Genomic DNA, 14,365 nt, shown 5'->3' on the forward strand with positions numbered 1-14,365 from the left:
TATCTTTTTTTTTATGAGAACACTCAAGTTCTACTCTCTTGGCAAATTTCAATTATACAGGGGTGCTGGGTGGTGCAGTTGGTTAAGCATCCCAACGCTTGATTTCAGTTTAGATTGTGATCTCAGAGTCCTGAGATTGAGCCCCACGTCGGGGTCCACTCTCAGCGTGGAGTCTGTTTAAGATTCTCTTCTCCCTCTGCCCCTCCCCACCCCGACTCTCTAAAATAAAATCTTTTTTAAAAAATTTCAATTATACAGCACAGTATTATTCAGTCACCATGATACACAGTATATCCTCAGACCTTACTCATGCTATAATTAAAAGTTTGTAATGTTTTTCCAGCTTCTCCTGAGAGGCTTTCTCTCACCACCCCTCTTCCCAACCCAGCCCCTGGCAACCACTATTCTACTTTGTGTTTCTATGTGTTCAACTTTTTTTTTAAGATTCTACATAGAAGTGATACTTTGTAATACGGCTTTCTCTGTCTGGCTTATTTCACTTAGTATAATGTCCTCCAAGTTCATCTAAATTATTGCAAATGACAGGACTTCCTTCTTTTTTTTAGAGTGAATAATATTCTCACATGTGTGTCTGTGCATGTGCGCACACACACACACATCTTCTTTATCCATTCATCCACCAATGGACACTTTGGTTGTTTCCATACCTTGGCTATTGTGATAATGCTACAATAAACATGGGAGTCCAACTATCTCTTTGAAATAGTGACTTTTTGTTTCCTTTGGATACATACCCAGAAGTGGGATTGCTGGATCATAAGGAGGCTCTATTTTTAATTTCCTGATGAGCCGCCATACTGTTTTCCATAGTGGCTGTACCAGTTTACATTGCCACCAACAATGTACAAGGGTTCCCTTTTCTCCACATCCTTGCCAGCATTTGTTGTCTCTGGTCTTTTTGATAATAGACATCCTAACAAATATGAAGTTAACATCTCATTGTGGTTTTATTTTGCTTATCCCTGATGATTAGTGAGGTTGGACAACTTCTCATATACCTCTTGGCATTTGTAGGTCTTTTTTGGGAAAATGACTATTCAGGTCCCTTGCCCATTTTTATTTTTATGTATGTATGTATGTATGTATGTTATTGAGTTGTATAAATTCCTTGTATATTTTGGATATTAATCCCTTATTAGATAAGTGGTTTGCAAATATTTTCTTCCATTCCAATGGTTGCCTTTTCATTTGTTGACGGATTTCTTTACTGTGCAGCTTTTCATGTTGATGGGGTCCTACTTGTTTATTTTTGCTTTTGCTGCCTTTGTTTTTGGTGTCAAATTAAAAAAATCATTGCCAAGCCTGAAGTCTAGGAGATTACCTACTCTGTTTTCTTCTAAGAGTTTACAGTTTCAGGTCTTATGCTCAAGTTTTTAATCCATTTTGAGTTGCTTTTTGTGTATGGTATAAGACATGAGTTCAGTTTCATTCTTTTGCATGTGGATATCCAGTTTTCCCAACACTGTTTATTAAAAACACTACCCTTCCTCCACTGTATATTCTTAACTCTTTTGTCAGAAACTAATTGACCATATATGCATGGGTTTATTTCTGGGCTATTTTGTTCCATTGATCTATGTGTCTGTTTTTGACAATACCATACCGTTTTGAATACTATAGCTTCACAATAGAGTTTGAATTCGGAAAGTGTGATTCTCCAGCTTTGTTCTTCTCAAAATTGCTTTGGCTATTTGAGGTCTTTTGTGGTTCCAAATTTTAAGACTGTTTTTCTATTTTTGTAAAAAGTGCCATTGGAATTTTGATAGTGACTCTGTTGAATCCATAGATCACTTTGGGTAGTATGGACATTTTAACAATATTAATTCTTTGAATAAATGAACACAATTATTTTTCCATTTATTTTTGTCTTCTTCAACTTCTTTCATCAATGGCTTACAGTTTTCAGTGACCAGATTTTTCACTTTCTTGGTTAAATTTATTCCTAAGTATTTGATTCTTGTTGATGTTCTACAAATGGGATTGTTTTCTTAATTTCTCTTTTTAATAGTTCATCATTAATGTATAGAAATGCAACTGTTTTTGTATATTGATTTTGTACCCTGAAACTTTCCTTAAGTCATTTATTAGTGCTAATAGTTTTTGGTGTGCGTGTGTTGTGTAGTTTTTTAGGGTTTTCTATATATAATATCATGTCATCTGCAAAAAGGGACAATTTTATTTCTTCCCTTCTAATTTGGATGTCTTTTATTTCTTTTTCTTGACTAATTGCTCTGGCTAAAACTTCCAGTACTTTTTTTAATAAAAATGATAAAAGTGGACATCCTTGTCTTGTTCCTGATCTTAAAGCTTTCAGCTTTTCACTGTTGAGCATGATGTGAGCTATGGTCTTATCATATATGCGCTTTATTATGTTGAGGTATGTTCCATCTACACCTAATTTGCTAAGCATTTTTATCATGAAAGGATAATGAATTTTGTCAATTTTTTTCTCTATCTGTATCTATTGAGATGATCATACGATTTTTACTCTTCATCTTGTTAACGTGGTATACCACATTTAATGATTTGCATATGATGAATCCTCCTAGCATTCCAGCAATAAATCCCACTTGATCTTGGTGTATGCTCCTTTTAATGTACTATTAAATTCAGTTTACTAATATTTTGTTGAGGCTATCTGCATCTATCTTCGTCAAGAATATTGACCTATAATTTTCTTTTCTTGCAGAGTCCTCATCTGGCTTTGGTATCAGGGCTAACACTGGTCTAGTAAAGTGAATTTGGAAGAAGTGTACCCTCCTCTTCTACTTTTTGGAAGAGTTTGAGAAAAATTAGTATTAACTCTTATTTGGATGTTTGGTAGTATTTACCAGGAAAGCCATCTGGTCCTATACTTTTCTTTGTTGGGAGGTTTTTAATTACTGATTCAAACTCCTTACTAGTAATTGGTCTGTTCAGATTTTTTATTTCTTCATGATTCAGAATTGGTAGGGCGTATGTTTTTAGGAATTTATCCATTTCTTCTAGGTTATCTCATTTGTTGGCATACAAATATTCACAGTAGTTTCTTATGATCCTTAGTATTTCTCTTATCAATTGTAATGTCTCTTTCATTTCTAAGTCTTTTTTCCTCAGTCTAGCTAAACATTTGCCAATTTTGTTTATCTTAAAAAAAAATACAGCTCTTAGTTTCACTGATCTTTTCTATTGTCTCCCTAGTCGTCATATTTCATTTATTTCTGCTTTGACTTTTGTTATTTTCTTCCTTCTGACTTTGACCTTAGTTTATTTTTCTTCTAGTTCCTTGAGATGTAAAGGTAGGTTCTTTATTTTTTCTTAATGTAGGTGTTTATTACTATAAACTTCCCTCTTAGAATTGCTTTTGTTGTAGCCCATACATTTTGATATGTTGTGTTTTCATTTGTCTCATGATATTTTTTTTTTTTTTTTGAAGATTTTATTTATTTATTTGAGAGAGAGAGAATGAGAGACAGAGAGCATGAGAGGGAGGAGGGTCAGAGGGAGAAGCAGACTCCCTGCTGAGCAGGGAGCCCGATGCGGGACTCGATCCTGGGACTCCAGGATCATGACCTGAGCCGAAGGCAGTCGCTTAACCAACTGAGCCACCCAGGCGCCCCTGTCTCATGATATTTTTTGATTTTCCTTTTGATTTATTCTATGACCCATTAATTGTTCAGCAGTGTGTTGTATAATCTCCACATATTTGTGAATTCTGTCCTCTTCTACTTTCTTCATTCTCCCTACTCACTCCATCCTTCCTATCACCTCCAACCATATCACCCTTCAAATGAAGCAGGAATTTTAGGTCTTTATTTCAACCTTAAAATATTGTTGAAAGTATTCCCCACAGAAAGGATATTCCTAAGCAGCATCAGAAACAGACACAGGTCCACTCCCTGTCTTATATGTTTTCCCTTACTCACTCCTCTTTTTTCCCTCCTTCTTTATGTTTTTGTCATGTCTTTGTCTTCTCCATGTATATGTCTTAGTCTCTCAGAAATATCCAGTGGCAACCATGGACATAATGAAGCCTTATTAATGACACTCAGTACTGAAGAAAATGTGGACCTTTATATTAAAGACAAAGCAGAATCTTCACTGCAAGAGTAATGCTGGAAGAATAGATTTTCTATTTTCTATTAGGTTAACAATTGGAGAACTCCTATGTATCTTTTAAAGATACATAGTGAAAGTATCACAGATGAAACCATAGAGTGTATGGGATTGGCTTCCAAATGAGGGAGGGAGCCAGTGGAAACTACAGACAAAATAAGAGCGGCCAACAGTTAATAACTGCTAAAGCTGGTTGATGGGTACATGGAAGTTCATTACACTATTCTATTTTTAAATATATTTGAAATCTTTCAAAATAAAAAGTTTAAAAAAATTAACATTAAGGACTTCAAATGAGAAGCAAAACAAAGGGGGAAAAAAGAAGTTTCCTATCTACAGCTCTCCAGTTTATGTAGTATAAACAATATATCAGGGTAGAAGTAGATATTGTAAAATATATTCAGTAAATGCAAGGGAACCAATAACAAGAACAAACCATCTTTAGAGAAATCTTAAAAAACCCTAGTTGGAAGAGCATTTCCTTTTTTCATTTTATTTTTTTTCTTTCAAGATTTTATTTAAATTCAAATTCGTGTAGTGTAGTATTACTTTCAGGGGTCATTTCCTTTTTTAAATAAACATGTCTCAAATAAATAATATTTTCAACTTTTCCAGTTTGAGCACTTTACAATGTCAGTCAGGTAGGCACTAACCGTGCAAGTGTTAGAACAAGCACTGAATTCTACAAACAACCACACCGAAAGGATATAGTTTTCAAACTGTGATCACACTCATAAAGAAAAACAATACCCTAGGCTTATAAAAGATAAAATACATAAAGATACTCTAAAAAGATACTTTATCTAAAAAGATAAAGATACTCTAATAAATGAAAGATAAAATAAGTCTGCTTTCAGATTTCAAGTGTGGATAGGGGAACTGAAGGAAAGGGTAAAAAAAAAGGAAGTTATGCTCAAGTTAAAATGCATTTCATCTATGAGATGAAAACAGCTGAGCTTCAGAAACTGTGGGAGTGAAGGAGAATGACCTAGTACATGTAACTCTGCTGTCTTCTAAAACTCCACTCTTCACTAAAATCACAGTAAAGGAACTAAAAACAGACACTCAAGGACAAAGAGAACAGAAAAGAAGATAGCAACTACATTTTTAAGATTAGAGAGCAGAATGGCAAGTGACAACTGACTTAGCAGACTCAAGAAAACTGGACATGGAAAAAACCAAAAAGCAATCCAATGTATACATGACAGCACCCTCCAAAACACTCAGGAATTGGCTACACTAGTACCCCTGGAAGTGACCGTAGACTGGAACTACAAATAGGAGGCTTAGATGGAAGTCTGTTTCAAATGCAGTTAGTCACTTGCACTGCTTCACTGTAGCCAGGATTCTGCCCTTTCCCAAGGCTGGCAGAAGACTAGAAGTTCACTGCCTTGAGAATATAACAGAGGGTCTCTGTACTAGGGGAGCCCAGGAGCAGTTGAAAAGAGGTAATTTGGGGCACCTGGGTGGCTCAGTCATTAAGCATCTGCCTTTGGCTCAGGTCATGATCCCAGGGTCCTGGGATCGAGCCCCGCGTCGGGCTCCTTGCTCTGCAGGAAGCCTGCTTCTCCCTCTTCCACTCCCCCTGCTTGTGTCCCTCTCTCACTGTCTCTCTCTCTCTGTCAAATAAATAAATAAAAATCTTTTTTAAAAATTTTTTTAAAAAGGAAGAAAAGAGGTAATTCAATGAAAGTCCATCTCCATACTGAATGTTGAGACCTCCAACCCTCTTGTCTTATTCAGCAACCAGAATGTCAAAAGCCAGATTGAATATTCAGGTGGGATGCAAAAGAAAAGACCTGAACATACAGCCATTAGAGGGTCCCCAATATAACAGCTGAGCCAGCAAACTTTACAATAAGATTAATAAGTAGTACCATGAACTCAGAACTCCCAATAAGCCTCACTCTTAAATATGAGCAGAGGACCAATGACAATCAGACATGAGTAAAGCCAAACAAAGAAACCCAAACAAAGAAAAAGAAAGAAACTTGGAGAAAACAGACACTTTGGAGGGGGTGAAAAACAAACACCTACCTTCAATATCTTTGGGGAAGGGAGAGAAATAGCACATCCATGAAAAAATAATATACTATTTTTTAAAAAGGAATATTCAGAAAGGAATATTCAGTTCTTTTTAACTGAAAATTTGAAATATAACAAAATTAAAAACTTAATAAAAGGTTCAAAAGTAGAAGAGAAGAAAAAACTAAATCATACATTTAATATGTTGACCAGCCCTAGAAAGAAAGAAAAGTAAATAAGAAAAGTAATAAGAATATTTTCAAGAATTGAGGGACAAAAGTTTTCAAAGAGCCTACTGAATGTCCCACACCAAGGAATATCATCATGAAATTTCAAAATACTGAAGAAAAGAAAAAAAATAAATCTGAAAACCCTCCAGAGTGAAAAAAATGTTTCAAAACAGAATCAAGAATGAGAATGGCACTGGATTTTTCAGTGGCAAAACAGGAAGAAAACAAAAGAGAAATGTTTTCAAAATCAGAAGGAAAATAATTCCTACAAGAATTCTATACCCAGTCCAGCACCTGGGTGCCTCAGTCAGTTAAGTGTCTGCCTTCGGCTCAGGTCATGATCCCAGGTCCTGGGATCAAGCCCCATATCAGGCTCCCTGCTCTGCGGGGAGTCTGCTTCTCTCCCCCTGCCCCTCCTCTCACCCATTCTTTCAATCCCTCTCTCTCTCTCCCTCTCCCCCTAATAAATAAATAAAATCTTTAAAAAAAAAAAAAAAAAAGAGAATTCTATACCCCCCCCCGTCATACTAAGTGTAAACAGAGCAGAGGTTTTCTGATATGAAAAGTCTCACAAAAAATTATTTTACTTTCTTCAAGAAGCTCCTGCAGGAAGCATTCCACCAAAAAGAGGAAGTAAACCATAATAAAGGAAGAGATGGAATCCAGAAAACAGGAGATTCAACATAAAATAAAGACAAATGGATTCCCCACGATGAAGGTGAAGGGAGATGACAGACTGACAGCTATGCAAAAAGTACAAAGTCCAACCTCCAGCCATGAAGCAAGTCAGAAAGTTCCAAGAAAATGGTGCAGGGGCTATGGAAGACAGTCTGGCAATTCCTCAAAAAGTTAAACATAAAATTACCATATGACATAGCAATTTCACATCTAGGGATATACTCAAAAGATTTGGAAAGAGGTATTCAAACAAATACATGTACTCCAATGTTCACAAGTGCCAAAAGGTGAGGTGAGAACATCCCAAGTGTCCATCAACTAATGAATGGATAGACAAAATATTGTATATCCATACAATGGAACATTATTCAGCCATAAAAAGGAATAAGGTAGTAATACATGCTACAACATGGATAATTGTATAATTTCACCAGCAGTATCCATATCCCTTATCCAAGGGGGATATGTTCCAAGATCCCTAAAGGGACGCCTGACACTGCACATAGAACCAAACCCTATATATATTGTTTCTTCCCATACATACATACTTATGATAAAGTTTAATTCCTAAGTTGTACACAGTAAGAGATTAACAGTAATCACTAAAATAATAAGATAGAACAATTATAACATTACATTGCAATAAAAGTTATGTGAATGTGGTCTCTTTCTCTCTCGCCCTCTTCAAATATCTTACTGTACTGTACTCACACTTGTGATGATGTGAGATGATAAAATGTCTAAGTGATAAGATGAAGTGAGGTGATGTGAGCATTGTGACATAGCATTAGGCTACTACTAACCTTCTGATGATACATCAGAAGGAGGATTATCTGCTTCTGGACCGCGGTTGACCGCAGGTACACTGAAACCGCAAAAAGCAAAAGTGTAAATAATGGGGGAGCTACCGTATATGAACTATGCAGAGTAGGTAAATCCACAGAGGCGAAGGTAGTTTGATGGCTGCCAGAGGTGAGGAGAAACAGGAATGGGGAGTAACTGCTTAATGAGTACAGAGGGGTTTTTTTGGTAATGAAAAGGTTTTGGAATAAGACAAAGGTAGTAGTTGCACAACGCTGTGAATTGTACTAAATGCCACTAAATTATGCACTTTCACATGGTTAATTTTATGTTAAGTGAATTTTACCTTGATATTTTTTAAAAAGAAAAAGCTCCTAGAGAGCTCCAAGAAGACGCAATTGATAGAATGAATACCTAATACGTTTTAAACATATTAAAATGAGATGTTAATAACGGAGGCAAAATTTAAGAATGAATTAGCATTAATAAATAGAAAACTAAACAAATAAGAAAAACCAGAAACCCTAAAAAAAGTAATCATTTTAGTCATGCGTAGTATTTATAAAATTATAGTAATTAAAATATGATTATTGATCTAAGCAGAATCATAACATAATTATATGGGTGATGGAGATAGAAAATATCCAAGTCTGTGGGAAAGGGAGAGGGGTAAAAGAACCCGCTCCTAATCTTCCACAGTTCAAATTCAAAGAAAAATACCTAAAAGTGAAAAATTTTAAAGTAGAGTACAAAACCACAGAAGACCCCATATAGCCAATGCAATCTTGACAAAGAAGAATAAAGCTGGAGGTACCACAATCCCAGATTTCAAGATATACTACAAAGCTGTAGTAATCAAAACAGTATGGTACTAGCACCAAAATACACATAGATTAATGGAACAGAATAGAGAGCACAGAAATAAAACCACAATTTGACCATAAATGGTCAGTTAATCTACAACAAAACAGGAAAGAATATATAATGAGGAAAAGACAATCTCTTCTATAAATGGTGTTAGGAAAACTGGACAAAACGATGCAAAAGAATGACACTGGGCCACTTTCTTACACCACACACAAAAATAAACTCAAAATGGATTAAAGACCTAAACGTAAGACCTGAAACCATGAAACTCCTAGAAGAAAACATAGGCAGTAATCTCACTGCCATTGGCCTTAGCAACAGTTTTCTAAATATGTTTCCTGAGGCAAGGGAAACAAAATCAAAAGTAAACTATTGGGACTACACCAAAATAAAAAGTTTTTGCACAGCAAAGGAAACCATCAATAAAAGAAAAAAACAACGTAGTTAATGGGAGAAAATATTTGCAGAAAAACAGGCAGAGGAGATGAATGGACATTTTTCCAAAGAAGACATCCAGATGGCCCCCACAGTTCATTAAGCATCCAACTCTTAATTTCAGCTCAGGTTGTGATCTCAGGGTCATGGGATCGGGCCCCGTGTCGGGCTCCACTCAGCTCAGAGTCTGCTTAAGACACCCTCACCTTCTCCCTCCGCCCCTCAACCCCCCACACTCTTTCTCTAAAATAAATAAATAAATCTTAAAAAAAACCACACACAATGAGATATCTCCTCACATCTGTTAGAATGGCTAGTATTAGAAACACAAGAAATCACAAGTACTGTTGAGGATGTGGAGAAAAGGGACCCCTCATGCACTGTTGGTGGGAATGTAAATTGGTGCAGCCATTGTAGAAAACAGTATGGAGGTTCCTCGAAATAATTAAAGACAGAAACACCATACAATCCAGTAATTCCACTACTGGGTATTTATCCAAAGAAAATGAAAACACTAATTTGAAAAGATATGTGAACCCCTATGTTTATTGCCACGTTATTTACAATAGCCAAGATACCTGGAAGCAACCAAGTATCCCTCAATAAATGAATAAAGAAGATGTGGTATATACATACAATGGAATATTACTCAGCCATAAAAAAAAAAAAAAAAGAATGAGATCCTGCCATTTACAACATAGTGACAGACCTAGAGGGTATTATGCTAAATGAAATAAGTCAAAGACAAATACCGTATGATTTTACTTATATGTGGAATCTAAAAAATAAAACAAATGAACAAACAAAGCAGAAACAGACCCATAAATACAGAGAACTGGTGGTTGTCAGAGGGGAAGCGTGTGGAGGAATGGGCAAAATGGGTGAAGGAAAGTGGGGTGTATAGGCTTCCAGTTATGGCATGAATAAGTCAGAGATGAAAGGCACAGCATAGGGAATATAATGAATGGTACTATAGTAGCATCGTATGGTGACGGACGATAGCTACACTTGTGGTGAGCATAGACTAAGCAATCACAATTTAACACTGTGTGTCAACCATACTTCAATTAAAAAAATAGATTAAGGGGCGCCTGGATGGCTCAGTAGTTAAGCGTCTGCCTTCGGCTCAGGTCATGATCCCAGCGTCCTGGGATCGAGCCCCACATCGGGCTCTCTGCTCCATGGGAAGCCTGCTTCTCCCTCTCCCATTCCCCCTGCTTGTGTTCCCTCTCTCGCTGTGTCTCTCTCTGTCAAATAAATAAATAAAATCTTTAAAAAAAAAAAAAATAGATTAAAAAAATAGAAGTGCCAATGCAAGTTTATTACTTAAAGCTATAGAAGTAATCACTGAAAGAAACAATTACAAGAGTTTTAAAAAGTTGCCTCTGGGAGTGGGAAATGAAAAATGGGGGTGTAATGCCACAAGGAATTGCTATTTTTGGTAATAAACTTAAAACTAAAAAGGAAGTGGAGGAGAAAAGGTATGTATTTACACCAGTTAGGAAAACTAAGCTCACCTGGAGAAACTGTGTGAATTCTGTGTAGTTAAGATGCTTCTTCCGATTATGCCCAAAATGCAGTCGGATAAATTCACAGTCCCAGTTAAAAGGGATATGATGATGAATAATAGTCTGTCCAAAAATTTCTTTGACATTTTCTTAAAAGGGAAAACAAAAATAAATAAATTATATCTGGAATAAGTAGTTTAGTCCACTGCAATGTTCCTACAGAAAGAAATTAAGAGAAATTTCAAGTCAATATTATCTGCTTACTATTAAGATTAGCTGCAAAATTTTTTGTGCCCAGAAACCCATGCACAGGAACACAATTGATACAAAATATAATTTTACACTTAAGATTGTGTACCATTACATATAAGGCCACGAGATTCTTAATTTCTCTTGATTTAATTTTAATTAGGAAGTGATTTATATCTTGCACTATAAATGGCTGCTACTTTGCATTCCAGTATAAAATCAATAGTGTTTTCCCGATTCCTCAAGGAGTCGAATTAAGCCCTTTATCAGAAGCATGAATACCTAAATTACAGTATAATGCAATATTTGTCATACTAAGTATGGTTTGATTGAGGCTTGATTATTACATTCACACTAGCCTGAATGTCTATTGAAGATAGGTATAAGAAATACTACCAAAAGCATATCATTAGCTCAGCAGCAAGCACCTTATTAAAAGCTTCTGATATTGTCAAAAATATGGTCTTGACACAAAGCTTCAAAATCCCCATAAAAAGCATGATTATTAGTCTCAACTATTAAAAATATTTTAAGATAAGTGAAATTAGTGATTCACTTTTAAATAAAGAAGGACTAAACACACTACACTTTTAGATAGGAACCAGTCAAGCTTGTAATATACAACCAAAACCCTATGACAGCTTGTCTTCATGCACTAACAACGTCAGTCACTTTCTTTACACAGTTCTACACTTACTATAAAAGTCAATTCACAAATGACTGGTACTTTAACAAGCATAGACTGGATAGCCTAATTCAGAAGCTCATGCCAAAAAAAAAAAAAAAAAAAAAGAATCATTAGCAAAGTTAAGAAAGCAGGAAGCCTGTTTTACTGATGTCTTAAGAACAAAATTATTTTCAAGTTTATGCCAATTATATTAATGGAAGTGTTTTACCATCCATAGCTATCAATTTTACTAATTAGTAAAAGTTTAATGTTTTATAATCTCCAACTATACTCTTTTCTCTAATTTCTGCAAATTCTTTGAATAAGATACCGATCTCACATTGTAAATGGTTTAATGGATTCCCTTTAGTTTTATATACCTTTTTTTCTTGATAAAAGCATTGCTATTGGGAGAAGGTGGAAGAAGGTAGAAGAATTCTGAACTGGAAATCCTACCAGTCTGGACTCAATGTAACAGCTCCGAATAGGTCACAGCTATCAGTAAGTTGGAAGAAGGCATTGGATGTCACTGGGGAGATGGGATTCTCATCTTTCCTTTCAGATGGAATGTAGCATTTATTTCTTGCCTAGTTAGCAATACTGTGTCAGAGTTTTCAAACCATTTTAAATTATTTTCACCTTCCATAAACTCATATTAAATATATGGGTTTTTGTTTCTAAAAACAAAAAGAATTAACTCAGTAGCAATTCATGGGATCCTGGCTTATAACCAATACAAAAGTTTACCCTTAGATCTACATGGAATTTCAACAGTTGTAAAATATGTTAAAGTTTACAAGGTCGTGAAAATAATAAGGGTTACAAATAATATTTAGAGCCAAATATGAGAGATCAGCAAAGATTTTTTTATAATCTCCTTTAATTAACTAGCTGCTCTATTCCCAAATTACTTTAATTTCTTATTTTTAAGGTCTAACAGAGTGTTAAACTAAGGAAACATGAAGAAATTAATCGAAAGCAGAATAGAATAACTTAAGTTACTATATATATTTATTTTAAATATTAAGAGTATGAAAGGGAATAAGTTATTTTATGATAACCTTTATTTTAAAGGTCACAAGTCCTAAAACTCAACTATTTAATAAGAAATGTACATACTACTACCTAGAGAAGTTTTATATAATGGTGGAATAAAACTGCATTCCCTTTATATAATCAGAAAATATTAGAATATTAGTGTGAACTAATCAAATATAATGAAAGATTCAAAAGCTTTCAAACTATGAAAGTTTACTTAATTATGAAAACTGTTTTCTACTATCACAAAATGGATACTTATGAACCAAAACTACAATGTCTGGTTTACATTCAAAAAAAGTTCCATAATAAAAACTTTAACTAGGGGCGCCTGGGTGGCTCAGTCGTTAAGCGTCTGCCTTCGGCTCAGGTCATGATCCCGGGGTCCTGGGATGGAGCCCCGCATTGGGCTCCCTGCTCCGCGGGGAGCCTGCTTCTCCCTCTCCCACTCCCCCTGCTTGTGTTCCCTCTCTCGCTGTGTCTCTCTCTGTCAAATAAATAAATAAAATCTTTAAAAAAAAAAAAAAACTTTAACTAAAATCCTATTTTGTAAACTTCCTAACAACCTCTAAATAAGATCTTGGAATATCTTTGAAACAATTAAAATGATAACTCAAATTACTCATAGTAATCTCCCCAAATATTGAAGTGTCCTTTTCCATGAGTATTTGTTTCAACATTTCCTACTTCTTGCAAAGTGGTCATTGACAGCTTTGTATATGGTTTTATTATGACCATTAATATGTGCTGTATTTTATTAACCACCCCCCCAGACACTTTTAATTATTTTAAGGATGTCACAGGCTACAACTATAGTTGCTAGGAATAACAAAATTTCCAACCTACTTTGGCACCTCTTGATGTGTCCCACTTCCCTTCTGTTATTATTGTCACTACCAACTGCCTAAGGCTAATTCAAGAAGCTTACAAAGACAATTAGTACAACTATTGTTTTAAGGTCCAATTCATAATTACTACTTTACCAGGATGTGCTTATCCAAAAAAAAAAAAAAAAAAGTTATGCAAAAGCTCCAGAACTGGGGAGCTTCTACTTGTGTGTGTGAGGCAATAGCTCAGAGATGCTGTTCTTACCTTACCCAGTTTTATCAAGTTCTGCATGACATGAAAGGAAACCCCAATAATCTCAAATATTCCCAGGGCATCTAACTGAAACTACATAGCAAGTTTTCCCCCCAGAGAGAATCCCGTCTTTCCAGTGGCAAACAAGGGTCTTTGGTTCTAAGCAGCACTCCTTGGAGTGCTATTTCAGTGGCCATAGTTCTGGCCTGGATGAAAGAGCTATGACGGTCACATCTTATGCAGCAAGATCATGATCTAGTGTTTTATACTAGGCTGGTTTTGCTATGGGATATAGGAATCCATTCGTTTTCTGACATATAGAAAACAATAGACCACTTTTTCACTTCCTGCTGAGCATGGGCTTATGAAAGAGAAGGTTTATAATTCCTCTGAAAAGGGAATTGGGGACAGATACAAAAGTAGCCTGTCATTATGTTCTCCTTGCTCAAAGGAAAGGAGCACAATTTGTCAGGAGGGCAGGTAATGGTGACAACTGTGATTAAGTAAAAATGTTCACAGACGTATAACATTAGTCAGTTTAGCTGTATCAGTCACTTACGATAATAGGACTAGATGAAATACACATTGAAGCATATATATTATGTAAATATGTCTTAATAGAGGTTTTAATTTCCCCAACAGCCCACACTGTGTCTCCCCGTCTCATCCAC

The 14,365-nt window shown here is 35.5% G+C and overlaps 1 protein-coding gene across 4 annotated transcripts in view; it reads right to left on the reverse strand.

Moving 5' to 3' along the window:
• Nucleotides 1–14,365, reverse strand: part of SLC25A12 (solute carrier family 25 member 12) — a 197,240-nt gene that overhangs the window by 51,802 nt on the left and 131,073 nt on the right. For all 4 annotated transcript variants that reach the window (XM_036105497.2, XM_078070993.1, XM_036105498.2 and 1 more), the window contains one exon: nucleotides 10,670–10,809. In XM_036105497.2, coding sequence (XP_035961390.1) covers nucleotides 10,670–10,809 — 140 coding nt within the window. The remainder of the gene's footprint in view (nucleotides 1–10,669; nucleotides 10,810–14,365) is intronic.

Source organism: Halichoerus grypus, chromosome 4 (genome assembly GCF_964656455.1).
Source record: "Halichoerus grypus chromosome 4, mHalGry1.hap1.1, whole genome shotgun sequence".
NCBI classification, from domain to species: domain Eukaryota; kingdom Metazoa; phylum Chordata; class Mammalia; order Carnivora; family Phocidae; genus Halichoerus; species Halichoerus grypus.